The sequence below is a fragment of the Lissotriton helveticus genome, chromosome 2_1 (genome assembly GCF_964261635.1).
Source record: "Lissotriton helveticus chromosome 2_1, aLisHel1.1, whole genome shotgun sequence".
Lineage (NCBI taxonomy): Eukaryota > Metazoa > Chordata > Amphibia > Caudata > Salamandridae > Lissotriton > Lissotriton helveticus.
This window is the reverse complement of record NC_136059.1, coordinates 880,560,574-880,587,080: the sequence shown is the minus strand read 5'-3', so window position 1 is coordinate 880,587,080 and position 26,507 is coordinate 880,560,574. Positions and strand designations below refer to the sequence as shown.

Genomic DNA, 26,507 nt, shown 5'->3' with positions numbered 1-26,507 from the left:
TTGACTGGGTGTGAGTGTTTGATTGGTTCAGATGCTCCGTCCATCACCACTCCCCCTTGTACCACGGAAATCTATTAAGCCTGTTGATTTGGTCACTCACCAGGGGTGATGGGCCCAATTATCCAAAGGCGCTGCCAAGACAAAGGAGTTAAGAGGTTAGCAAGGCAAATTTATATTTCAAGAAAAGGTGGCATCATTTGAAAGAGCTGGGTGGTTTACGTTGTTAACTTGCAGTGTGCAGATGTTGCTACTGATAAAAGCTCTGGCAAGCAGTACTGAGATCACAGGGTGTTGTTCAGGAGTAGTAAGCAGCCAGAACACTAAAACATTACCGCTCTCCACACCGCTGAGTGCATTTCTGGCAACACATAAGTTACACAACTGAGGTTGGGGTCTTGGGAGGCTCAAAAATTGCAGCAAGATCATCAGGAGCTTAGTAGAGGCTTAGAAGTAGAACATTCATGGCCACTGACAACAGGGACGAAAGGTACTCAGACCCAGGAGCGTCACCCATTCAAGACATTAAAAGATTTGCACAGGCTATTTATAAGAATGGTTGAAGGGGGATCCACATGACAATAGGTAGCTGTTAGTGACTGTTCACTCTCTATATGCCGGAGCATTTTCTGATAAGGTGCCAATAGACCAAATTCGTCCAAAAGGTGCAGTTCGCAATGAAAAGGTGAAAGATGGTACAAGAGGGCAAGGATGGTACCTCTCAACACACTGCTGAATTTATCTCTGGCACTCATCTTGTAGATCGGTTGAATGCAGCGGTTGCGGTCGGGCCAGGTAATTAATCCTTCCTTACTGGCTCACCTTATTTGGCACTGCCAACATGAAAGCACAGAGTCCGCCTCTGCTCACACCTTGGATAGATTCCCAATGCATCGGACCGTCAAAATGAGTATGGAGCCTGCACACAGTGCAAAGTGCATTACCCAGTCGTTTCGGAACATAAATGGGGTTGGAATTAATATGGGTGCATTGCGGAGAACTGCAGACTCCCATGAGCTCAAAGAGGAACCACAATCTTGCATGAGATCCAAGCCACGCCCCCACAGCTTTTATTATTTCCTAATTAAATCTCTTTGATCAGTTTTAGTAAGTACGCACCAGGACCGGACTGGCTGTAGAGGGTAGCAGGCATTTCCCCGGTAGGCCGGAGGGGCGGGCGGGCCGGTTTTGTGGCCGTACAGGGCCGCTAATCTTATAGGCTGCCGGTTTTGCAGCAGTGCTGCAAAATCGGCCCTCTGTATGAAAAGCAGGAGCAGTGCTTAGCGGCTAACAAACCCCTCCCCTCCTGTTCCCATGGCTGTTGGAGTCGCAACCTGCCAGGGCTGGTTGCTGTTCCCAGTCCGGCCCTGGTACCCACACCTGAACAGGCATGCTGCATCAATGTGAAGTAACTGATGCTGCAATAGCAGAACAGGGGCAAGTATTAAAATGAGTAAGATCTAAACGTTTTGTAATTTAGTGGTTAAGTATTAACTGATATGGTAAAATTTGATTTTGGAATTCGATTCTGGAAGAGGAAAGACTGACCTCCAAATATACTCCGCTCACAACAAACAGTAATGTTATGCGCACAGCACACAAACGTACAGCCAGGGTTAATGCGGTTAATGCTATGCACACCGAGTAGAATTTATCTCTGGAGCCACAGTCCAGCAAGGCTATTCAAAGAAGTGAGTTGGCAGGGTATTTAAGAAGGTGCTGTAACATTACTACATCACTGACTTCCTTTGTCTCATGTGCCAATAGATATTAACCGAACCTGCAACTTGACTTGTACCTTTCGTGAAATGACCGCACCTCTCTTGCCAATTTGGATATCTTTCCCCTTTGAAGAACAAATGGCAGCAAGCGGCTTGAGTGCTGAGGAGGAAGAGCAGCCCAGATCAGGACAGGCATTTTTGGGTAAGCCCACAAACAAGCCCACTTGTACCTGTTCAATATCTGTTTTGGGTGGAACTGGCCTGGAGTAAACCAATAGAAATCTAGCTGTACTTCCTCACGTTCGCAGAGTCACTGGGGGAGGGTGCATCTTTTCCCCCCAAAGCACACTCCTGGAGAGAGGAGGATGCAGCCCTGTATTGTAACATTATGGTGGCGCCATGCACTATAGGACATATAAGAAATGGCTGTGTGGGGCTTCATGCCAGATGAGGACTCTGGCTCATACAGATTGTGCAAGTGTATTTTTTTTAGCAGAAAGTTAGGTCCAAGGGGCTTTCAGCTCCTTGGCACTCAATATTAATTTCCTGGACATTAGAAACGGGATGGGATGGGATTGGAATAAGCATTCAGATAACAAGGCGAGTAGGTCACGTAATAAAGTGCTTTACCACTCAAAGCCAATTGCCATGTTCAGCCTACAAAAGTAGCTCCGTAATGGCCTGGTTCCTGAATCTCCGTGCCATCAGATGGACTCCGCTTTAAAATGGATTTCACATTTCCTGCAGCATATGTATTCATCATTGCTCTGTATGCACACCATAAAGTTCTTCAGATCTCAAAACGCCCACACACAGAGCTGATGTATGCCTAACAGCTAGGACACAGTCCTGTCACTCAGTTATGTGGGCAGGCAACTTGAAATTGCTTGTTGTGCTGTAGACATGGCTCGGCTAAGGTGAATCTTACCTCAGGTGAAGAAGGGAGAAAAGAAAAATAACTAGAATCACGGAGAATAAGAGAGGGACTATGCATCCCACACAAAAACCAAACCATGTAAAAATGGAAACTGGTGAAGAGACACAGCTATGCAAGGGTAGTGAGCATTGGGAACTGTGTTGCATACTCTTGGGTACAGCACTAGACATGCAAGGATTTGCAATAACGTGTCTGAGTAGCAGTTCTCAGCCCTAAAACTATGTTGGCAACCATAGCAAACGGGCCCAGTTACACATATCTTACAAGTAGCTCCCTAAACAGCAAGACTGTCCACCAAAAGGTTATCTGTTGTCATTATATAAAAAAAAGTGAATGAGCCTTGCGTCTTCTCAAATATGCAGTTTGTGGGTTTAGTGATCTGTTTCTCCTTCTGAAATAACACAAACTGAGACTACTGGTCGGTGCAGGAGGCACACATGCTACTAAATTGTAAACAAATGCTAGATAAGAAAAATAGTACAGTCATCTAGCTACATTGTATTACTATGAGATACTGCTTGCAGTTAACAATTTGATAGGATATAAAAACATCACCAAATGAAAGTATCACACTTTAGAAGAATGAAGACAGTATACTGATTATACCAACCTTGGGTTGCTTGCAAAGGTAACGGCAGATCTCTCCAATGTACTGAATAACTGTGATATCATACTTTTTACAGTCATCCCAAAACTGGCTTGCTGAGAACTTCTTCTTCAAGATACAAGTTGCTCCTTTAAACAAAATAATAAATATCTTTATTAATAAACATGCTAATTTGAAGAAAGAGCGTTGCCAGAGGTACCACTTCAACACCTTCTTTAAACTTAATGCAACTAATGTCGAATTAGTAGGAGTCAAATTTCACTGTGCATTTCAGATGTTTTATTGCATTGGTTTTTCAATCTATATTGAACATGCACTGCATACAAACACAGACACAGCTACAATTTGTAAATGCCTCAAAGATATATAAGGGCATTCTTCTAATAATTAATTTCAGTCCAGGAAGGCAAAGGGTGGCTTACTTTGGTCTCCTCTATGATTATGCATGTAACTCTGAATACTAAAATGTACCATCGATATTTACCATTTCTTATTAATGTTGTGCAGCCAACAACTTGCAGTTTTTATTTGTAATGCTTTAGATGGCGCAGCACAGCCCTCCTGTAACTCTATTTTTAGTTACTTTCATAACGGAGATTTGCCCTCCAGAATGACTTAACAATGCCGCTCGCAAGCCGTGTGGAACTGTGGACCTTTATCCCCTAATTTTTGGATCCTGTTTCTCCCCCGAAAAGGAGCATTGACAGCAGCGCTACCCGAGGCGCCAGTGGGAGGTGGAGGAGTATCACTGCTGGACATCGAGGACGGGGCCGGGACTGCGAGGCCCAGCATTCCCAGCGGCCAGGCTATCGCCGCAGCTGGAGCCTCTTCCCCGCCCCGCCTCTCTGCAGTGCTTGAAAACGGCTCGCGGCCCCGCTTCGCGGGAGCCGCTCGCAAGCTGTGTGGAACTGTGGATTTTTATCCCCTAATTTTGGGATCCTGTTTCTCCCCCGAAAAGGAGCATTGACAGCAGCGCTACCCGAGGCGCCAGTGGGAGGGGGAGGAGTATCACTGCTGGACATCGAGGACGGGGCCGGGACTGCGAGGCCCAGCATTCCCAGCGGCCAGGCTATCGCCGCAGCTGGAGCCTTTTCCCCGCCCCGCCTCTTTCTATTTAAACCCTCAAACGCTCGCGCGCGCGGGACGAAGACCGGGCCCGTTTGTGCCCGTTCGTGACCAGTCTTGACCGTACCGGGCCCCCCTCTTGTATTTGTTGTCCCCCACCCCTGCCAGCCTCACCGGCCTCTCATGGCTGGACGTGAAATGAGGAGTAAGACCTCGCTAGCCGGAGGTTCCACAGGTGGAGGTATGGAAAAATTTCTTTCTAGAGCAAATACAATCATAGACATCGAAAAACGCCTGTCCAAAGAACTGTCGGGTTTCAAGAGATCTTCCCTGGGAACAATAGCTAATGCCAAAACCCCTGAAAGGCCCGTCGATACAGTTACCAGCGATGTGGCCAGCCACGCCTCCATATCGGAAGTTGACATGCAGGCTTCTCTGGACATGGACTTTTTGGTTACCGAAATACTTCCCGAAACTAATTTAGTCCTTGATAATATTAGACCCATTTGTCCTGAACTGGATGTTACTATTAATAATATTCTGTCCCAGGGGGTTAAAGAAGGGGCTACCGCAAAACGCACGAGGACCTATAATAAGAAAGCTGGTAGAAAGTCTAAATCAGCGAAGTTACAACATGACACCATTTCCCCTCCAATTAGTCCAACCCAACCCTTGATTAGCAATGATATATTATTTGAAAGATTGGGTGCCCTATTTAAATCGATTCTAGTCCCTCTAGAGGCCAAAATAGAGCGGATAGAACTCAGATTGACAAATATAGAGAAAGTCACAGCTGCTATATTGGCTAATTCCGACAAGCCCAGTAACCAGAGTACCTTGCCAACTACCCTTACTATCCCTGGTCCCTTACCAGTTAAAGAGGCCCTAATTCAAACCTGCCCCCCAGGATTCCATTCAGGTTAATTACAATGTTCCCACGCAACAAATATCTGGGCTGCAACCAATTAATGCTAACGCAATTGGGTTACCGGTCGAAGGCCAAATAGATCCCCCGGCCAAAGAACTCAGAGCCCCTAGACCACGTTTGCCAGACTTTCCACCCGAAGCAAACCGTCTCATGGTAGTCTTAGCGGGAGCTCCTACGTTGGAAGCCGGAGAAGCCGAAACCTTTAATTCCCTAAAAAGTAAAGTCGTTAGGTGGCTTAACTGGAATAGACCGCTTCCGGCCCATCTCCACAACGAAATCATCATGGTAAGGAGGGTGCCATGGCTGGGTAAAACTGCTAAGACCATAAATGGAGACTGTATAACGGTCAGTTTCAGAGACCCTAGAACCGTTTTGCATATCAGTGCAGGTTTTAATAGGTCCTTTGACTAAACCATTCAGACCCTCCCAGTGTCCTTTTTCTTTCCATCTAGTCGTATGAACCATGGTAGAGGCAGAGACGATTGGACCAGAGTTGAGCGGAGGGGTAGACAAAGAAGATTCAATGTAAGTCCGGTCATGTTGCCCCAGTATCCCCCCTTTTGTGATTTTAATCGGTTTAGTTGTCTAGATGGTCTAGATGGAGTTGACTGACTATTCTCAGCCCATGATTCGAGATCCTCCCTCCCCGACACTGGTAATGGTTTATTGGCTGGAGAGGCTGAGATAAATGAAATGTCCCCCGTAGAGTGCTTGCCAATGGCTGTAGCCCCTATGAAGTCACCTCCTCCTATCACCATTAAACCCCTAGAGCTATCCCTGGAAACAGATCTAGCTGATGCCTCCCACCCACTAATCTCTTTGGATATATCAGAGGAGCCGCTAACAACCTTAGTGCACCCAAGTGATCCTGGGTTCGAAGAGCCTGTCTCTTGTCCCCCTGGTTTTAAAATTGCGAGCTGGAATATCGCCGGTTGGCGACAGAGGGTGTCGTCTCTGGGCTGGAGGGAATCCATCTCCAAGTTTGACATCCTCTGTTTACAGGAGACCTGGTCTACGACAGATATCCATTTTGATGGCTTTGTGACCTACAATTGTCTAGCACAAGAGTCCAATATGGGTAGGGCAAAAGGTGGCCTTGTAATTTTATTGTCTGTGAACTTTCCAGTACGTGTGAGATCACATTTTACTGTAGGATCTCACTCACAAATTCTCAGGTTGGAACAAAGAGGGGGCCGTGATGCTTTGTTAATTAATCACTACAACAATATGTTTGATTCCACGAGTACCTGTGTTGTAGATTAACTCGAGATAGCTGTTAAATTTTTTTGGGGTGATATTCGTAAGACTTGCGATATTATCTGGGGAGGGGATTTTAATATCCGGACTTGCCCCAACTCTTTTACAAATGTATGTGGGTTTGACGGGGATAACGGGGAGAACCGGGCTCATTTTATCCACACTCCTTATGGCGACTCCCTTAATACCCTTTTGTTAAATTTTGATTTGTTAATCCACCAACCTGCTGCGGATAAAGAGGGTAATATTGCACCGACTTTTGTTGGGAGGAATTCAGCCTCCGTCATTGATCATCTGTTGTTATCGGTGCATATTGCCCCACTCTGTACGGTCCCCATCATTGTTGATTTTGTTATTAGTGATCACAATGCCATTACTATGTTGACGTCTATCTGGGGGACTATGTTTAGTTTTAAGCGCAGGATTGTTGATGAGATTACCCCTTGTAGGCAAAATGGTATACGGATTAAATGGTGTGGGGACAATTCTGATAAACTGCTCCGGAAAATAGCGGGAGCAGGTTCTGAAGAGCTACTCCGCTGTCTTGATTTTGATGCTGCCCCCTGGTGCATTTTTGCAGATTTTGAGAAACTCGGCGATATAATTAAAAGGTCCCTCACTATTACTAAGGGTATATCCAAGAGGGCAGCTTTAGGATGGTTCGGCAGAGACTGCACGAATTCGCTACAAGAACTAAAGAGGGCATTGTCAAGCCACCCTAGAGATAGGGATGCCGTTACACTTCTTAGGGTGACCTATAAACACCAGTTGACCCGTAGAAAACAGGAGCTTAGGGAGCAAGCCTGGGACAACTTGACCAAAGCGGCAGAGCTGCGTGACAGTAAGTTATTCTGGAGTACTGTCAACAGCCCATTCCTCCAAAAGGAGGAATTTCCAGTTTTAACTGCCCAGGTTAGTGCGGATAACTGGGTACAATATTTTACAGGAATCTTTGATCCAGCTGGGGAGATACAGGCTAGTATTAGTGCTGATATTACAGGACTTAAACAACCCCTGGGGATTACACTACAAGAAGTAGATAATGCCATCCGTAACAGCAAGGGGGGGAAGGCCCCAGGACCGGACGGAGTTCCGGTTGATCTGTACAAAACCGATCTGGCACTATGGAGCCCCCTACTGACCCAGGTGTTTAATGCCTCCGCTAACGATAGTACTCCCTCTACCTGGAGTGAAACCATAATTTTACCGATTTATAAGAAGGGAGATAGAGGAGAGGCCAAGAACTACAGCCCTATCTCCCTTCTGGATTCCTCGTTAAAAATTATGAGTAGGGTCTTACTGTTATGATTGGAGGATTGGGCCGAAGCCAATAATATCCTTGCGGACTCCCAATTTGGTTTTCGGAAGGGTCTCGGCACAATCGAGCAGTGTATTAATTTAGATCTTATTATAGGGAAATACACTAAAGCTAAACAGGGCTCTCTATTTCTCTGTTTTGCAGACCTTTCCAGTGCTTTTGATTTGGTGGACCATACTCTCTTGTGGTCCACCTTACTCGAAATGGGAGCCCCGGCAGCAATAATCTATTTTCTAGCCAGACTTTACAATAAGTTGTCAGCCCAGATCCGTTTTGGGCAAGCGGGGGAATGCACGAAGAAGATCAAGGTTGAATCCGGCATTAGGCAAGGTTGTGTCTTGGCCCCGCTACTTTTCTCCCTTTTTATAAATTCTATGAAGTCCGACTTGAAGAGGGTCCAAGCGGACGCTCCTCAAGTTGAGGGTCAACCAATACCGGTACTGCTTTATGCAGATGATACTGTCCTACTTTCGAGAACTCCAATAGGTCTTCAAAAACTTATGAATCACTTTTATGATTTTATTCAAGGAAGGAAACTAAAAATCAATAACTCCAAGACTTATCATGGCTTGTGGGAAAAAGGTAAACCATCTTAAATCATTTCAGTTCGAGGAACATCGAATCGAGGTTGTGGACAATTTTTGTTATCTAGGCATAACTTTTAATAACAGTGGGTCGTGGGCACCGGAGCTACTCAATGTTAAGGCCAAGATGGGAAAGGGGTCCTCAGGAGTTTTTCGCTTCGCTTCTAAATTAGGCAGTCGTCGCATCCCTGATATGTTGAATGTCTACCGGCACAGATGTGCTTCGATTGCCCTTTATGGATCAGGAGTGTGGGGACATTGGAACCAAGATGACCTACAAGTAGCCGAAAACCTATTTCTTAAGAGACTCCTCTGTCTCCCTCCCTCGGCATCCACTGAACTGATCCATAAAGAGGTGGGGCTGGAATACTTGACTGACCTAACAGGATTAAGACCCCCTTATGGCATGGAGGTCAATTTGGGCTAAGGACGAAACTGGATTTACCTTGCGAATAATTCAAGACTGTCTTCGCTTGGACAAAGCCCGCCAGATCCCCTGGTTAAACTATGTTTTAACTTCCTATAAGGAAATTTTTGACCTGGACGTTCATAGTGACCCCTTATGTGCCATTAACATACCTAAACAGGTGCTCAAAGGTGTTTTTTTGGAGAGCAAATCTAACAGGCGTAAATAACAAAGCAGCCATTTTATAACTCATGTTTTTATTTTTCCAACAAGGAGGAAGGTTATGGCATGCCTAAGTATTTAAAAGTAATTACTAAACGGTCTCACCAGTTCCTCCTCACAAGGTTGAGACTAGGCATTGTTCATAACCTGGTGGCATTCCCAAAGATGAAAACCTTTACTTCAACACCATGCCCATGTGATGGTACCACCAAACCTAGCACGTTGCACTTTATGCTAATTTGTCCACTGTATATGCACCTTCGTATCTGCTATCTCAAACCTCTTTTTAAGAAATACTCTGTGTCTACAATTGCTACTGCCTTGAGATTACTTTTTGCACTTGCTACCCCGGATATCTGTTTTTTTACTGCAACCTTTATTTTAAAATCAGTGTCCATTAGAAAAAGCCTGGAATTTTAACATTGCTCTTCGTATAATTAGTTGCTGCTAGGCCCATAGCATTGCATCCATCCGAGTGTCCCAATTTTTTGTAATATATTGTAATTCTTTTACCTTGTAACAATTTTACTGTGACTTTTTTGATTCTGTGTGCTTTTATGATTGTTTATTGAATAATCGAATAAAGCTTATGAACTGAACTGACTTAACAAAGACATGTTCTTTACTTCCAGCATCAAGTTTAACTGAAAGGGTCATATTTTTAGGCAACATATTGTACTATATCCACAAAATGTCAGTTTGCAGTTAGACTTCATAGGATCTCCATGGCTGGGATCTGGTTACAATAAGCAACTACAACAACTAAATCTTAACTTTTAGTTGTAGTTGCTTATTGTAACCAGAAGCAGAAACAGAAGAGAGGTACATGTTGTGATATACACTGGGAAAGACTATCAGCGGGGGCTCCCCATTGGGGCGTGGGGGCGTCACCCGACTGCTTTCACGCAGTGCGAGAAGGCAGAAACATAAATGGTAAAACTACCATTTATGTTTCTTCTTCTCGCACTGCGAGGAAGTAGAAGTGCCTGGTTGGGGGCGGGTGGACGGGCGGTCCTGCTCGAGGGCAGGGGGGTAGTGGCTTTGCCCACTGTGTGGGTACTGACTGTTTGGTCGGCCCCAGGGCCGGAAAAAGCAGTAATGTGCACTCCTCCTTTTTCTCTATGAAGGCTGTTGCAGGCTCAACCATATCCGAGAAAGCCTAGATTGCCAGAACATAAAATTAGATGGTGCAGAAAAGCGTATATCGAGCCTAAAAGATGGTGCTGCGACGGTTATCAAGCAGCTGAAGCAAGTAGAGCGTCTCCTCAGAACTGAAGCCAGCAAGAACAAGGATTTGGAAGCAAGATCCTGTTGCAACAACCTCTGCATACTGCGCATAGCGGAATCCAAGGATACAGGCCGCCCTGATCGGTTTGTTGAGAGCCTTCTTGCTGAACCTTTTGGCTGCCAAAGCTTTACAGCAACTTTCGAGATGGAGCGGGCCCATTAGTCTCTCTGCTGGCGTCCACCTCCCGGTGCCCCATCGCATCCTATTACTGCCAGTCTACATTATTTCCGGAGTCAGGATACAGCACTTCAAATGGCACGTGAACAGGGCCCGATACCGTACCAGGTCTCCACTATCTCCTTCTTCCCGGACTTCACAATGTTAGTGCAGGATGCACAACAAATTTGCGGAAGCCAAATCCATGATGAGGAAATTGGCCCTGAAATATGGTATGCACAACCCTGCCTGCCTTCGAATCGATCTTCATGGCAAGGCCCGTTTTTTTTATACCCCAGCTGATGCAATCACCTTCTGCAAACAGTATCCCAAGGAGAGTTCTCCCCCTCGCCGAGATACACTTGAACGCTCTCCCCTGGACCTGCACCCCTTTGCAAATGCAGACCTTTTCCCACCAATTGACAGTCATCTCTGATCACACACGCTGGGGCTGCTGTCACTGAACTTCCCTGGCAGTCCCACCTATGGCATAGTACAGCCTTATATGTTCCTGCAACCAGATTTCTCCTTTATCCCATTAAAATGCTGAAACCCACTTCTATTTCCCATTGTTTAAGACTCACTTGTAATTAGGGTTCGTTTGCCGCAGCATTGCACACCCGAGGTTTACACCACCCTGATGTTTACTGGGGTTTATGTTTTTATTAATTGAATGTTCCGCGATCCGCTGGAAGCTTTGTGTCTAGTGTGGCTGGAGGGAGGAAGGCGATTGTTGTTATGGCATTTATTTATGTTTGTCGACCTGCTTCACAGGAAAGAGCCACTATAATTATGTGCTACAAGCACACCACATTCTCATTACAAGATGACGGCTGAACTCACTTTCCTATCGTGGAACATTAGAGGCCTCAACAACCCTCGCAAGGGCAAGCAGGTACTACATTACCTTACCAGACATGGCACAAACAGTGCATTCTTACAGGAGACAAGTTTCCCTCCTCGGAACTCACACACCTTTGCATCCTCTTGGGGCCCCCAAAGATACTTTTCGGGTTATAGTACATATTCTCAGGGAGTGTGTACCTCAATACATAAAATTCTCCATTTTCACCCTTCTGCTAGGCTTCTCAATGAAGATGGCAGGCACGTCATAGTTGCAGGAAGCTTGGCGAGTCAACGGTTGTTGTTAGTTAATGTATATGCCCCAAATGTTGACTCCCCAGATTTCTTCCAACACCCCATGTCCCTGTTGGGATGCATAGATGCTGATCATATTATTATGGTGAGCAACCTTAACATGATTCTTGACCCCCTACTAGACACCACTGCTGAAGATCAGTGTGGCAAACCACATTCATTATGGGTCTTCAAGATGCATCTGCACCACACTTCTACTCCCGGATACACATTCTATTCTGCTCCACACAACACATGAATCCATATGGACTACTGGTTCATCTCAGCAACTGTCGCCCCATGGTCAAGCAGTGTGACCCATTTTCGGCGCAGCACGCTCTCTGATCACTCCCCAGTCCAGAAGGTGCTATAGATAACTTTCGGAGAGGGTTTGCACCGCCAATGGCACTTTACATGCACTACACTGCATGACTAGTTGTTCTGTTCTACACCACTCCATTGCAAAATAATTGGAACACAACCAGGCTCTGTAACAAAACAGGCAACTCTGTAGGAGGCCTTCAAGGCTTACATTTGTGGGGTATGTGCATCCAAACATGCAGGGGTGCTGTGGGATCTATGTAATAGTTTGGCTTGTATAGAAGCCTATTAGAAACAGGGTTTCTGGTTGGCTAGGGTAGGCACCTAAGCAAGGAAGAACCCACAACTCTAGTTAGGGGAAGGGAGTTACACACCCAAGATAACCCCCTGCTCAGCCACTTGGTAGCTTGGCAGTGCAGTCAGGCTTCACCCAGAGGCAATGTGTACAGTATTTGCGAAACACACACACACACCAGTGACAATACATACACCACAAATGAGACTCCACACAGTAGTACTTATAAATTCTCATATATATTGTATATACCACAAAAAACAAAATCACATAAATCATAAATCACTTTACCAGCTAAGCATTAGCAAAAAATGCAGAACAATGTCATACATTCACCCCAGTACAGAGATCTGGGCCTAAATCCATTGTTTGTTTGCTTCCCATGCCATTCCACTTTGGACTGGGTCTAAACTGGGTTGGCGTGGGGAGTAAAAGAACAATGGATTAAACCCAGATCCTTGTGACTGAGGGTCAATATTTGCATTGTTCAGCATTCCGTCCATCAATTGTTTCTTTTGCATTTTCGCCCTTAGTGGGAAGGGTATGCCCAGACATGGGTCCCGTGTTCACTGCGCTACTGGATTCAAGCTAGCCTGGCTGATGAGGGGTGGTGCCCCAAAACCAGTCCCAGGATGCTTGTTTCAGGTCCAGGGAGGACCTGGCTTGGCAGTTCGTGCTGGACTGTTCTCATGTGGCACAGGGTCAAGACTGATTTGCATACGGCTGGGTGCAAACTGGGGTGGCGTGGTGAGCTAAAGAACGATGGATTAAACCCAGATGCTTGTGACTGGGGGTGAATGTTAGCATTGTTCAGCATTCCGTCCATCAATTGTTCCTTTTGCAGTTAAGCAATTTTCATCACATCACAGTTAATGCAATAAAGCAAATACTGATATGCTGCACATGTCATTAAAATATCATCCTGAATTGATTCTCAATACCCTCTCATCATAGGGCCTGAAACGACATAAATCTTAACATCAGGGCATAAAAAGCAGGATAGGTCATACTTAACTCATGGCTTAACTCATGGCTGATGGGCATACCATGTCAGTCCTGGAAATGGGGGTGAAAACAACATACATCACAACACCATAAAATGAAAGAGACCCCTAATCACCAGGCAACATCACAGATATGCAGTATGTAGTAATGAATCACATGAATCTTCACTTGTCACCATAGGCAGGCCACAGTGCATCTGCACTCCTGCTACGCTCTATATGGTAAATAGGCACCAGGTGCAGGGCACAGCAGCACTTGCATGCCTCTTAGCAGACATCCTAAAATTCTTGGCCTACACACACCAGGAACTAGGGTGACCAGCCGTCCGTAAATTTCACAGACAGTCCATAATTTCGGCCGTCTGTACTTGTCCGTACAGGATTCTTTAATGGATGCCATTTGTCCGTAATTTTAACCGGGCACCGGTCGCACCACCCTAAAGCCGGCACAGCTTCCACCCACCCCCCTTCTTGACTCCGATGCTGTTGAGGTCGGGTGTAACAGACTTCGTTGCAGTACCAAAGCTCAGATACCCAGCAGCTTTGGAGAGGCACAGCGGGATGGCAACCCTCACACCTTCAGCCCTTGATGAGCTGTTAAGAGATGCTTGAAGGTGACGGAGAGGGAGGGACTGCAGCTTCAGGAGCAGGGGCATCTATTCAGATGCAAACAACCCTGAATTGTTAAGAGGTGCTTGAAGGTGACAGAGGGAGGGGCTGCAGCTTAAGGAGCAGGGGAATCTATTCAGATGCAAACAGCCTTGAATGGTCATGTCTCTGCAATTTAGAGGGGCCTCACACATTACCTTTCTGTCTAGGGCCCAAAACATCCTAGAACCGACCCTGATTACACCAAGGCAGCACATGGTTCTCTTCACAGAGCTTAATTACGGTCACTAAATTGTAAACAAACCTCTGTTCTTAAAACATGCAGTCTATAATGTAATAAAATAAAGAAATGGCACAACCTTAACAAAGTATGGAGGACAATCAGTTAAATCAGTTCTCTTGGAGTATGTCCTTTAAGTAGTGTACATCACGGTGGGGGATGGCAAAACTAACATTTTGGAAAGAGAGCTTGTCTTCTCGTTGTCTTGTCCAGGAGGGCGTGAGGAGCCCTACCCCACTCTGGAAGAGACCAAGATGATAATAGAATACTGCATGCCCTCCCCTGTGCCCACCCTAGTGGATCCTGTTCCCCGTCCTGTGATTGCTCTATCCCCCCAACCCCCCCCCCCAGTGATGGCTCCTGTCCCCCCCATGTGGTGGCCCCTGTCCCCCACACCTTTGGTGGCTCCTGTCCCCCCCTGTGGTGGCTTCTGTCCCAGTCCTGGAATGGCTCCTGCAGCGAGGGTGAAGTTCTTGATGGACCTCTCCTCAAAAAGGCCCAGCTCAAAATTAATATGAAAAGGTGTGCGAGTTAGTAAGTGAAGGGATGGGTTGATGGCTGGCTGGCTGGATAAATTAGTGAAAGGGTGAATGGATGAATGAAAGATTGAATAGATGGATAATGAGAGAGGATGGATGGATTGATGAGTGAGTGGAAGGATGCAAGAGAAAAGGTAAATAGCTGGATGTATGGGTGGAAGGGTAGCTGGATGGGTAAAAGGGTGGATGGAAGAGTGAAAGAATGGATGAGTGAAAAGGTGGATGATGAGTCGGTGGATGGATGAGTGAAATGATGGATGGATAGATGAATTGATAAGTGCAAGGGTGAATGGATGATGGATGAGTGAAAAGGTGGATGTAAGGATGGATGAGGGAGTGAAAGGGAGGGTAGATGGACAAAAGGATGAATAGAGTGAAGGAGTGAAAGGATAAATGGATGAGGGAAAGGATGGATGAGTGATAGGGTCAATGGATGGATTCATGAGTGGATGAGTAGATGGGTGGGTGGATGGAAGGAAGGCTTGCTAAGTGAAAGGGTAGATGGAGAGAGAAAGGAAGGATGGATGGATGACTGAAAGGGTGGATGGGTGAAAGGATAAGTGACTGGGTGGATGGATGAGTAAGTGAAAGGATGGGTGAAAGGGTAAATGGCTGAATGGATGGATGGGTAGAAGAGTCGATGGATGAGTGCACAGATAGCTAGGGTGAAAGGGTGGATGGATAATGGATGGATGAGTGAAAGGATGAATGAAGGGATGGATGAGTGAAATGATAGATGGAAGGATACATGATGGATAGGTTTGCAAATGGTTGAATATGTTTGGATATGGCTGGGCTTACTTATATACTATTGCACAACCTCTGATGTGTCTGTAAAACTTATCCAATTGTCCTGAAGTTTTGTCCCGCATTTTGACCTCCTGTCCTGAATTTTGACCCTTTGTCCTGAATGTTTACACTCACCGTCCTGAATTTGCACCAATGCCAGTTGGTCACCCTACCAGGAACTTCGGTTAAGGATTACCCCGTACTGCCAACAACAGAAGCTGCCTCCACCAAGTTATGTCTCATCAGGGGGAGGGGACACACGCCTACTGCCGTCGTTGTGGAGACCCCCCCGCCCCGGTCCCCTGCATATGAAATAATCACAAAGCAGCTGCCTGTGAACGTGCTGTGCAGCTCAGTCCCAACTCAACAGTCACCGGAGGCTGAGAGAGTTAGGTTGCAGCTGTAGGCTGAAAATCCGAAAATGTGTAGGTGCTCCCCCTCGACTTGCATCTGTAATGGAGAACACCTTCTCTGCGGCAGGCCAGGCCCGACAATCAGCCCTGCAACCATGCGGGTGCCCTGCAGTTCGTGCTGCGGGTCGGCTCCGATTTCAGGAGCACACGGCCCAAGATGAACACTGTGGAGAGGCGGGGCCCGGGAACACCCAATCCAGAGCCTTTTGTGACATGGCACCTCGGTGGGCAGTGCGGCCCTGGCCACACAGGAAAGACACCACCCACATCAACCATTGCACTTATCCTCTGTGAAATAAGGTTGTGCTCCCAATGCTAATGTTGACGGGGGCACAGCCATAGGGGGGAGCAGGGCGGCTGCACAGACGGTCTGGTGTGTTTCAAACACAAAAGCACTCAACATGCGCTGGAAGGGAAGAAGTGCCCACCACACACTTCTACTAGGCCAAGAAGTGAGGCACAAGTTCCAGGGAATGGCCAGGAGCAGTCCACAGCGCTCACCTCATGCTGACCTCCTGTGAGTGCGCTGTGTGGGCGCTCAGGATCAAGAAAGTAAGCAGAAGGCCAGCACACACAGCCACTGGGGCCAAAGAGGCAGCCCTTCCAGCAGGTCAGCACAACAAAGTAAAGTCCAAGTGGCGGTTTTCCTGACAGTACAGCAATCCTCTCGTGCGGCATGTAGAGCCAGCAGTGTCCGCTTACAAGTACCACATAGTGCCTAAAATCATGGGGTCAGAACCCCTGTGCTTATACTTCATATGTATTTGTTCTGGAGGTAACTTCAAACAACTTTAGAAGTGGGGCACACCTCAGCTGCCTCTGTGACTGGTTTAGACTGACAGGGGCCTGTTTTGTGCAAACGTTGATTTGAGTTAGGCTGCAAAGCTCAAAGAGTCATAAGCACGTAGAAATTACCACTTCTAAAAGTGGCATTTCTAAAATAGCAATAAAAAAATCCGCTTTCACCAATAAGCAGGATTTATCACCACTATTCCAAACATACCAAACATGGCATTGTACCCCTTTTATGTCAGAAATTTCCACTGAAACGCCTATAGAGGCATTCCAAATGCAAACCTATGAGAGGAGCAGCCTCACAGCAGTGTGAAACCAAATAGGCTATTTGTTATTACCAGGACATGCCACACAACAAAGGCACATGTCCTACCTTTTACCTGCACAGCACCCTGCCCCTGGAGCTACCTAGGGCATATCTTAGGGGTAACCTATCTGTATTAAAAGGGGTGTTTCAAACTTGGCAAGCACTTTAACCACTTGCATGCTAATGACAAGGTGAACTCGTCATGGTGCACAGTTAAGCTGTGCTCATGACAAGGTCAACTCGTCATGTATAAAGGGATTTACAAATATGCAGCACAGGACGGGAAAACCCCTTAGCAGCCAAGTGGTTAAAGCCAAGACACTGTGGTAATGTACTGTGCACGCATGCCCTGCACTGGCAGAAGCCTGAGACAGGTCTGAAAGTCTACTTGTATGGGTGGCGCAAGCAGCGCATGAGGCCCACTAGTAGCACTTAATTTACAGGCCCTGTGTATTATATAGGATACTACTGTTCAAGGGACTTACAGGTAAATTAAATATGCCAAACAGGTGTATACCAATCTTAACCGGTTTACAGGAGAAAGCACATGCACTTTTGCACTCTTCAGCAGTGTCATAAAACCAACAAAAATAGGTCAGAAAAAATACAGGAGGAAGGCAAAAGGTTTGGGTAGAACACTGCAAAAAAGGGTCAGGTCCAACAAAGCCAAACTGACTAATATTGATTGAGTGAGTGGACATTCAACAACGCTACGGGCCCCATTTATATCTTTGTGGTACACTTTTAGACGAGAAACAGGAGTTGGCTGAGCGGGAGGCGACCTACCTGGGTAAATACGCCAGGGCTCAACGATACAGGGAGAATGACCGTCCAGGCCATACGTTGGCAAGGCTACTCCACCTGCCCTAGGGCAGCAGTTCTATACCAAAGCTACAATTGTCTAATGGGACTCGAGTGACTGACAGTGGTGGTATTCTAACTGAGCTCCTTCGATATTGTGCACACTTGTATACTTCCCGCCCAACTAGTGGTGACACGACCCTGGCAGACTACCTCTCAGAGATTGCTGGATGACTGATGCAAAGAGGCAATTTCTTATTAAATCAATATCGCGCAAAGGAGATCGTACAGGCTATTGACTCCCTCCACAGGTTCAGGGCCCCTGGTCCAGACTGGCTCACGGGGATATTTTATAAGACCTATAAACCAATTGCTCCACACTTATTGGCACTGTATGTAGAATCTTTTGACTCGGAAGTCCTCCCCCCGACTTTGCAAGAGACAGTGAATACTCTACTGCTGGCAAAGACTCATTGTGTTGCAATTCCTATTGCCTTTTGTTGTTATTCAACTTTGATAATAAAATACTAGCCAAGATTCTTCCGAATTTGTTGTCGCTATGACTGCACCGGATTATCTCACCCATGCAATCAGGTTTTGTTCCTCATCGCTCTACATCATCGAGCTTGCGCACATTTTGTTCGGTGCTGAATAGAATCTCCCCAAGCCTGCCTGCCGCTGTGGCCCTCCTTGACGCAGAGAAGGCTTTCTACTCTTTAAAATGGGACTCTTTGCACGCAACCCTGCACAAATTGTGGTTACCGCGCAGGTTCATCACGTTAGTCATGCTTTTATACTCTCCACCAGTGGCCCAAATACGGGCCAATACCTCCCTCACAGCTTCTTTTAGCATCACCAGAGGGACCAGAGAGTGCTGCCCCATCACTGCTTCTTTTCATCATTGCTATGGACCCTCTAGCTCAGACTCTCGAGGAGAAACATCTGGACCATGGATACACTTCAAACCAGACCCCTTGCTTTTCTCCCTATATACTGATGACATTTTGTTATTCGGCCGTCATCCAGTAGACAACATGCCTGAATTACTCAGGAAATTGTTAGATTATGCGTATTCTACCACCTTAACATAAACTAGTTATCCCACTCACTGACGCCACAACTCCTGTAACATGTGAATTCCCCCTGACCTGGTGGGACAGTCCAGTTAAGTATTCAGACATTATATTGCACAGCAAAAATGACCAAGTAATACGTTTCAACTATAGCCCAGCCATAGACAAGTCCCACTTTTTATAGCGGGTCGTACCGCAATCATTAAAATGGTTGTGCTCCCCCGATTTTTGTACCTCTTCTTAAACATACCCATTCCTCTTACCAACCCATGAGGAGCATCTTGCAGCAGCTCATCTGGGCTGGCTGTAGCCCCCGGATCGGCTGGAAAACGTCAGTGCTCCCTTATGATCGTGGAGGTTTTGGTGTACCTTATTTTCACCATTACTACCTTGCCACACAGTGTCACTTTGTTTATCATTGGTACCACTCAGATGCGTGGCTCCCCTATGTCAAGCCTGAGAGAGAGAAAGCAGGTCTGGTGCTATTGCACGCCATTCTCCCAAAGGGCCTCCCGCTGGACTCCACTGACATCCAAACGCTTTCAACTATCAGTTGGGCATGGAGGAAGTTTATCCAACTACTCGGGGGGAAGGAGGGAATCTCCGCTATTGCTCTGCAATGCCATTGGCGGACAACCAATGGCTCTCCATCACAGAGGAGAACTAGTCCAGCGTACGTTGTTACAGCACAACCTGAACACATTCAGAGATCTTTTTCATGATGGTCACATTCCAATGATGCTCAGTTTATGATTGCTACTTACTTGGACCATTTTGTACTACAGGGCATACATAGCTTGCTGCGTGCCCAGGTATCCTCTCGCCCAAGAGGAGGTCCCCCCCTTTGATGTACAACATTCCGTCCATCATCTTGTGTGTTTTGCTGTTCACCCTACATCCACTGGAGACAAGCTATCCTGGCTGAAGACGGCGGATAGCCAGAAACCGGTCCTAGGATGCTTGATTCCGGTTCAGGGAAGACGTAGCTTTGCAGTTCGGGCTGGACTGTTCCCATGAGGCACAGGGTCAAGACTGATCTGCATATGGCCATGTCTGAACTGGGGTGGCTTGGTGAGCAAAATAACGATGGATTAAGCCCAGATCTGTGACTGGGGGTGAATGTTTTGTCATTGTGCAACATTCAGTCCATCATCTTGTGTGTTTTGCTTTTCCCCACTTTGATAACCCACACAGAAGGGGGGGGGGGGTTGGTTTCCAAACGGTACCGGGCCAGCATAGCTCTATTGCCAATGAGAGATGGGAAACTTAGAGAGACTTGGAAGCACAAACTGGGACAACCCCTGACTGATAAAATGGGGTACTACTGTTACCACCAACCAAGCTTGTCTCTTCTAAACATAGAGACAAACTCATACATTATACATTTCTATGTGAAGCATATACCACACTCAGTGCGCTGGCTAGAATTGACCCCATTAGACCCTCTAGATCTCCCAAATGCCTTGCTGACGGGGTCGATTTTGCACACATGACATGGACATGCAGTCATGTAAGCGGTTTTTGGCATGCAGTATTCACTGGCTCTCTTAAATGATAGGAACCAAACTTATTCCTGACCCACTTCTGGTCTTGCTGGGTTATGGGGAGTCTGCAGGTTCACTGCTATAGCTTTGCTGCTGGCAAAGCGAGGGATTGCTTTACATTGGGGTGGTAGACGTTGACCAACCGTTATTGCTTGGTTGAACAGCCTAACATACTGTGATACCACCAGTGAAATCTATGCCTTGTCGCAGGACCCTACTGCCTGGCCTAAAGACAGCTGGAAGCCTCTTCGGGATTACCTGCTATCTCTGGAGCCCACTGTCCAAGACCAATTTGAAATGATGCTGTACTTATGTAGGTGTTGCCGCTTGTATGCCACCACACCCAAGCGTGGACTGCTGCGGCAGCTCTGATCCATGACCATTTCTCCTGCTACCCTAAACCCCCTGTTTTGAGACTCCTTTATGTCATTGTAATGTGCTTACTGTTGCCAAATGGCCCTGGCGGTTATGTTGATACACCTTCCTCATTATTCAATGTTTACCCACAGAGTGGACTTTTTCATTTGTATAATTTTCTGACCTAACAATGATAAAGTTTAAAGAAAAAGGAATTCTAATCTACTCCCACTGAATAAGATTAGTTGAAAATTTTCAGTTTGCAAGCAAAGCAGTACTTAGGTTTACAAACAATGGTTTAGGAGCAGCTTTATGATCACATCATGTTTTAATGAGATCAAAGAGCAACTTTCCAGTATAGTTTGGATGTTCAGTGTTAGTTTCATGTTTTGGGTCTTATTTTCACTACTGTTTGTTTTACTTTCTACCATAAGTATAACTTGCAAATGTTACCAACGCTAATCCTCTTGGAAGTAATTTCTTTTGTAATAAATCCTGTTGCGACTCCACCTTTAGAGTAATTGCAATGGCTGTGTTGTGTTGCATCCAGATTAACCTGCAAGCCTCCTCTCATGTGTTAAGCTTTATCTGCTTCACTAAAGTACCCCACTGAGGCATGGAGATTTTGAAGACCATTTTTCCATTTCAGAACAAGGATCCAGTATCCTGGTCAGTATAAGACAGAGGCAATCTCAACTTTTATGCTGCTAGCGGTTCATGAAAACTTGGAAAGAACTGGCAAGAGGCATGAGAAAAAGGAACGATTAGAACTCTGAGCGACTATACATGCCAACAAAGTTGACACCTAAGTAAAAACGTCCAAACGGACATATCCTGAGGTGTAGTGTTACCAGCACACTCTGTGGCAGATGGACATCATTTTCCAGTTGTGTGTTCTTATGTGACCGCCTAATGTATTTCTGAACTTTCATGAACCAACAGTTGGTAAAAGGAAATCCAGGGCTGAAAACAAGGTGCATCTGTTGACGTGGAGTGCTCGGGCAATCCTTGCAGCACCAATAAAACAGTGAAACAATCTTACACCTCATCCCTAAACTCCATTACACTGTGTGGCCATTAAAACATAACCTTATGATTGTATCAAATGCCAAATTTGAGAAAGGAGTGAAACAAAAGCAAAAATTTTAGCACCCTCGGATTAGTATAAAAGCCCTAGCTTCTGTGAAACTGTATTCAGATGCGGTATTCTGGTGTTTAAGTCAGATATTGTCCTCACCTGGTAATGGTGGATGGGGCTTGGGGATCATGAATCATACATAACTGTCTTTTCAAGGAAAAGGGGGCATTCACTAGCTATCAGGAACTCCGTGCTTATATTATGAGCAGGCAATTAAGGCAATCTACAAATAGCCGGTTTAGTGCCATCAAGAAACAAGCATGTACAATGCAATGGTTTCGCCTTTGGAAAAGTTTGAGCTAATTGCATTGTAAATGACAAATTTTGTATTTATGTGTTGGTTTTGAAAACAGATAAATGGCATTGTCATTTACATTTCCATTAGCTTAATCTCTCGCAAATGTGAGACCTATGGACGAGCTCATCAGACAGCAATTACTACCACACACACACACCCAGAGCCACACACACACACCCAGAGCCACACCACGACTTGCAGTCCACACCATTTACATGCTTAGCTCCACCTACGCCCACCTTACATCCATCTCTCCTCGACCCATATCCTGCTGCCATCCATGCGGCCCAGCCACATCATAGACCATATACTTTCAACCCCTGGGGAAATGCGCGTACACGTGTACATCAGCACTAAAAAGCATTGGCACAGCCAACAGGGCCAAAAGACGAGACCTATTGGATTTGCCAATGCTCGTTTACATACCAGTTCATGTCACACATGGCGTTTATAAGTACTTTAAGTAACGACTTGCTATTACATCATCTAATTGTAATCAGATGTAATGGCTACTCCATGTCATCGCCTCCAGTCCTGTGCTTTTGTGTGACAACCTAATGTACTCTGGGTATAGTAGTTTTACTTCATTGACCCAACTACTTTAACACAGTCGAGGTTGCCACCCTAAGTATAGTGGCACAATTCACTGGACGCCCCCTTGACGAGTTGCCCTTGGCAACTTGCAATAGAAGTGGCTGTAGGGGCCCTGGCGAGGGGCTCCAGCGCACGTCAGAGCCTCGAGAGCTGACATTTCTTCCAGTGATGTCAAGCCTGTTCGGCAGGAAACTCCCTCCTCGGTTTACAGAGCTCGAGGGGAGCCCAGAGTGCAGATGTGCACTGAGCAGTGAAGAGAAATCCAGCACTGAAATCGGAGACACCAGCGCCGTCCCAGACACGATCCCTTCCGTGGCAGGCGCTCCCCACTGGGCCCGGAGAGGACACAGACAATCGGCCATGAGGCCCCAAACTCGAGCAAAAGTGCAACTCCAGGGATAGTACCGTAAAGAGGGACAGAGGGCATTCCCCACGGATTGCAGCGCTTAGAAAACACTTCAAGGAGCAAGGCGTTTTTCGCCAGAGATAGGAAAGTGGTATATTTAGAAACGCGTTAAGTGCTGGTTTAGAGCCTCGTTTTAGACCGTTCACGCTGCACACCCCCGCAATGCCATGGTTATCTGTTCATTTCACATTCCCAAAAATTAAAAAAGTGTGTACGTCCTTGCAGAATGCTTCTAAAAAGGCTGTCAGAAAAAGAAAAGATAAGCCGAACATAAAAAGCATTGCCCGAACGGAAAGCGGCAAACAAAAAACATAAGGACTGATGGGGCATAGCGGGGTGAGAGGTGGGGATGCACCTACGGGCACATGGACAAGGGGGGGGGAGGGGGCGGGAACGGACAGCGGGAGGGGGGCGGGAACGGGCACACGTACAGCGGGAGGGGGGGCGGGAACGGACAGCGGGACATCGCGCAACCCACCCCTGAAAACGACACTTACAAAATGGCGAAAAGAAAGCTTTTAAAAAATAAAAAAAAACACCGCCCACCGCCGCATGACGATAGCAAGGGGGCGGGATGAGTAAAAATCTCGGGACTGCCCACGAATCTGCTCGGGGAATGAGTGACGCATCTCTGTTCCAATGGCTAGCCTCCATTTATGGAGCTAGCCAATGGGACAGAGAGGCGGGACGAAGCCCCATACATGTAAACAAAAGTTTTTCGCAGCTTTCGGCGAGGCGAAACCTAAAAATGAAGGAACATTAGGTGAAGAGGAAGGAAAGGAAAACAAAAGTTTTGTCTAGGACTTTAATGATGATATCATAACAAGGATAATAGTATGCTTAAAGGGAAAATATAGCCCGCAATAATGGCTAGTCAACATTCAGAGGTGTGCAATGTATACCCTTGCCATAAAAAAAAACATCTGCAAGAAATGTCTCCAGACTGGCATGCCGCAGTCTCAGAAATCAGCTTGGCTTAAATGGCAAGGTGGAACTGGCACAAACGTAAGGCTTGGCACTCTGGTAGTTGTCACACCTTGGATATCAATATTCGGCTTTCATTCTCCTGAGGGGTAATCTTGCGTATGATGCAAAGGGGTGGCCTTTCAACTCATTAACCAATAGAACAGACACAAACAATTGGAGACCCAGTGGCAGGTTTAGATGTGGGGAACATCCATACAGTTTTCACATACCACTCTTAGTTAACATAAAAATCCCACAATGAATCAGAGTTAGGGATAGGAAACAATGCATGTTTACTTTGCTCCACTAACAACCTGGACAGTGATTTGGTGCAAATTATTCCTAGCATTGAGAGTGCTGCGAGAGCTTGGCTTATAAAGCATGCTGAAGATCACAGTTTGTCCGATTCAACCACTAGAATTATATCTATCTATGGAAATGAGGTTAAGGAGACACATATAGTGCATAGCCTTTAAGGAATTGCCTGCTATGGGTGTAAATGTTATAATGTTCCATAGACAGGCACAATATGACTGGAAATACAATAATGTACCCACAACATTCTATGGAACCGAACAACAGGACGTCAGTGTCATGATGTGCCTAAGGCATCCAGCCAACAGGTATTTAAGTTGTGATTGTTAACTTATTGTCCTCAATAGTCAAGGCAGTGCCATTATGTCATTCCCATCTGCCAGTCACTGCTATGATGCATCCGAACCCCACACAATCTTGCAATGATATGCTCAAGGCATCTCCGCAAAGGCTAATCAATGCTAATTTTGGCAACCCTGCAATAGAATTTTCGTTAATGCCATGATATGAAATACACATCTGCAGGCAGATGGGTTGGATCACACACTCAACTTGTCCTCACTCTAACTAGCTAGGGTGGTACTGCTCCTCCTTCGTGGTTAAATAGTCATCCTGTCCCACTAGAAAATACATGGAAAGCCTCGTGAACACCGAATTGAAGAGTTGTATGCTGGTTTGCTGTTGCACATTACCGCTTTTCACAAGCCCACTTATGTCAACTCTCTTTTGCTCATTGCCCTTTAGGTCAACTCGTAATGTGACCATTTGTTTTTTTGGAGGTGAACCTGCTTACCATAATCTTTTTCTCCACCGACCCTCCACTCTCATGGCAATTCACACCCAAGTCCATTTCTCTCTTCTCCTGTTACTGTGTGCTTCTTGCCAATTGTTTTAAGCATGGACACAATTTAGGGTTTGCCAGGGGTTGCAGTTGAGACCCCCTACATTGCCCCTGCAAAATCAGTACCAGGAACAAACAACAGTTCGTCCTCATGGACGTCGGTTTGGGCTCCACTTTCTTTGTTTTCTGTCAGTATTTTCTTACACTCATAGTGAATAATATATGATTGCCTATGAGTGTAATAAAGAATGGAGTACAGTTAGCTGGAATAGGACCCTCACAGGCAGCTGAGGTAAATACAAATTACGTGTAAATATATGCTGGGTGCGTGCTTGTGGATGATAGTCTGTTTCTGTGAGAGTTTGTGCATATGTGTGAATGGGTGTGTGTGAGTGAAAGTAAAGGTCAAATGGCGTATGATGTCACTCGCTACCACAGGCTTTTCGGTGAATTGACGTTCATGGTTTTATGTCACCTCTGTAGTGTTGCGCTCTAGTCTCCGACGCCCGACGTGATGACGGGGCACGCCGGAGCAGGAGCGGAACACTAGCGCATGCGCGCAGGGCGAGAGTGGAAAAGCACGCGGAGAGAGCGAGACGGAGGAGAAGCGACCGGAGCGGTTTTGTTAACGCTCGGCGCTCTTTGTATTAGCGTATCATTTCCAGTTGGAATAAAAGCATCTGTTCACTACACCTGTGAAGTGTCCTCTGTGGGGAAGCATCAGAGAACATTACAGTGGCGACGAGGATGGGATCACCCCACCACCCCCACACAGCACCACCGGAGAAGCTGCACCAGGGGCACAAGGAACAAAACAGGTCAGAGACTGGGGAAAGGGCCACACACCAGTGGGTGCACCCTGATAATCAGCGCTATTTACAACAGAGCGTGGCAGCAGCGTGACACACCTGCAATCTGCATTGGTTAAAGCCCAGCCACCCAAAGGCAGGATAAAACCAGCATAACGCATAGGAACACAGAGCTGAGACCCTGGCAGAAAGAAGAGATAGTGACAGGGAGGAAGAGAAAGCACACCTCCCCGGCCCCACACGAGACAAACCAATCAGCGCACCTGGCAGTCCCAATAGCCAAGGGGACGACTTAGGTATAGAAGATAACCCCAGCGCTCTGGGCAGCCCAGGGAGCCGGGACGGAGGACCAGAAACAGCACCCAGAATGAGCAACCAGATGACATCCCT

General features: G+C 46.4%; 1 protein-coding gene across 1 annotated transcript in view; it reads right to left on the bottom strand.

Annotated features, from left to right (window-relative positions):
• Window positions 1-26,507, bottom strand: part of SLC27A6 (solute carrier family 27 member 6) — a 504,875-nt gene that overhangs the window by 271,579 nt on the left and 206,789 nt on the right. The window contains exon 4 of the mRNA XM_078675611.1: window positions 3,266-3,390. Within this exon, the coding sequence (XP_078531737.1) occupies window positions 3,266-3,390 (125 nt within the window). The remainder of the gene's footprint in view (window positions 1-3,265; window positions 3,391-26,507) is intronic.